At 43.4% G+C, this 2,154-nt stretch overlaps 1 protein-coding gene across 1 annotated transcript; it reads left to right on the forward strand.

Annotated features, from left to right (window-relative positions):
* The first annotated feature begins 853 nt into the window (after positions 1–853).
* Positions 854–1,783, forward strand: LOC112923952 (olfactory receptor 4X2-like). The gene has a single exon (XM_026003880.1). The coding sequence runs from the start codon at positions 854–856 to the stop codon at positions 1,781–1,783; it is 930 nt and encodes a 309-aa protein (XP_025859665.1).
* The last annotated feature ends 371 nt before the right edge of the window (positions 1,784–2,154 follow it).

Genomic DNA, 2,154 nt, shown 5'->3' on the forward strand with positions numbered 1-2,154 from the left:
GTGGAGAAGGTTGTGTCAGAGCATAAGTGGACAGTCGGACAGAGGGTGTTTGTGCTTCTCTTGCCACTGGGGCATATGATAGGAGATATCAGTAAAGAGAAGAATTGTGTATGGATTGAACTGGACCCTTGGAATGGGATGAAATCACCAAGTGACCAAGCGTAGAAGGAGGGAATTAGGAGAAGCAAAAATAAGAACGAATGCTGAGTGTCAAGGGACATCTTTTCTGAAGAGTCTGAAGAGTAAATGGAGAGGTAAGAATCATGTTCTGCAAACCAAGGATGGACAGGGAACAAAAGGAAGTGGGAGGGAGAGAAGCTGAAGGCAAAAGATAGCTAAAAGCATTCAGGCGTCATAGGGAGACCTCTAACATGGAGACAGCAACACTATCCTTGCTGCCACCATCATCTGAGGGGCCATTTTTCTCCTAATAGGTGCCCCCTCCATGGGTCTACTCCCACCAGTCCAATCTTTACATACAAAATGATTTTGCTTTCCAGTTAACTAGCATTCCTGGTGAGTCCCCATTGTCTGCAGGATAAATCCCCAAATGCGTAACAATCCTTCTGGAACTGGTACTAGACTATGTTTCTAGTTTCATCTTTGCTCTTCTGCCCTTCACTCCAGCCACACATGGGTGGATTTTCATGGGTTAGTATGCTCTTCTTCATTTTTGGAATGATATTCCCCTTTTCTACACCAAACAAACTAACTTCTACTCATCTTTCAATATCCAGCTCACAGGCTTTTCAAATTTGAGAGGGATTATTATATAATTCACACACTTGATGAATAAATCTTTCGTATCATTTCAGATTGCCCCACCCAACTTACTGCCACCTGAGGCGCCTTCATGGGTAACACACACAATGTGACCGAATTCGTTTTTCTGGGACTTTCTTCCAATCAGGATGTACAGAAAGTTTTCTTTGTGCTGTTTCTGCTTTTGTACATAGCAGTTGTGCTGGGGAATCTCCTCATTGTGCTCATTGTCATGACCAGCAGAAGGCTTGGTTCCCCCATGTACTTCTTCCTCAGCTATCTATCCTTTGTGGAGATCTGCTACTCCTCTACGACAGCCCCCAAGCTCATCTCAGATTTGCTGGCTGAAAGGAAAGCAATTTCTTTGTGGGGCTGCATGACACAGCTTTTTTTCATGCACTTCTTCGGTGGCACTGAGATCCTCCTGCTCACTGTGATGGCCTATGACCGCTATGTGGCCATCTGTAGGCCCCTCAACTACACCGTTATCATGAACTGGCAGGTATGCGCTGTCCTGGTGGGAATGGCATGGGTGGGAGGCTTTGTACATTCCTTTGCCCAAATCCTTCTGATCTTCCGCTTGCCCTTCTGCGGTCCCAATGTGATTGACCACTATTTCTGCGACCTGCTTCCTGTGCTCAAACTTGCCTGTTCTGACACCTTCCTCATTGGTGTGCTGATTGTTGCCAATGGGGGGACCTTGTCTGTGATCAGCTTTGGGATCATCTTAGCCTCCTACGTGGTCATTTTGCTCCATTTGAGGACTCGAAGCTCTGAGGGGCGGAGCAAGGCCCTCTCTACCTGTGGGTCCCATATCACTGTGGTTACCTTATTCTTTGGGCCATGTATCTTCATCTATCTGAGGCCTTCTACCACCTTGTCTGTAGACAAGACAGTGGCTGTGTTCTACACAGTGATCACCCCACTCCTCAACCCTGTCATTTACTCCCTAAGAAATGCTGAAGTGAAGAAGGCCATGAAGAAACTGTGGATCAGGACAATGAAGCTAGAAGAGAAATAGAGGCTGAGTCTTGGTATTGATCCTTGGGTTTAGAGTGATGCTGAGTCCAAATTAAAGGAGCAGAATGAGATGAAGGAAAGTTAATAGGGCTTGTTGTTTCTGGAGTAATTCTAACTGTGTCGTCTTCAAAAAGTGTATTCTAATAACTTGTAAGATAATTCCTCTTATGAATGTACTGTAACTTGATTAGTCACTTTCTGTTAGATGTCGAGATTGTTTCTAATTTTTTATTGCTATAAATAACACTGTGGAAGTATTTTTTAAATATTTGTTTATATATTTGAGAGAGAGAGAGACAAAGATTTTCTTTTAGCAAATTCATGTATAATATGTATTCTTATTTCTTATTTTACCTTTTACACAAACAATAA

Source organism: Vulpes vulpes, chromosome 5 (genome assembly GCF_048418805.1).
Source record: "Vulpes vulpes isolate BD-2025 chromosome 5, VulVul3, whole genome shotgun sequence".
NCBI lineage: Eukaryota > Metazoa > Chordata > Mammalia > Carnivora > Canidae > Vulpes > Vulpes vulpes.

What these genes read in the sequence shown, in the direction of transcription:
- LOC112923952 (XM_026003880.1), top strand. Translation starts at nt 854, where the DNA reads ATGGGTAACACACACAATGTGACCGAATTCGTTTTTCTGGGACTTTCT.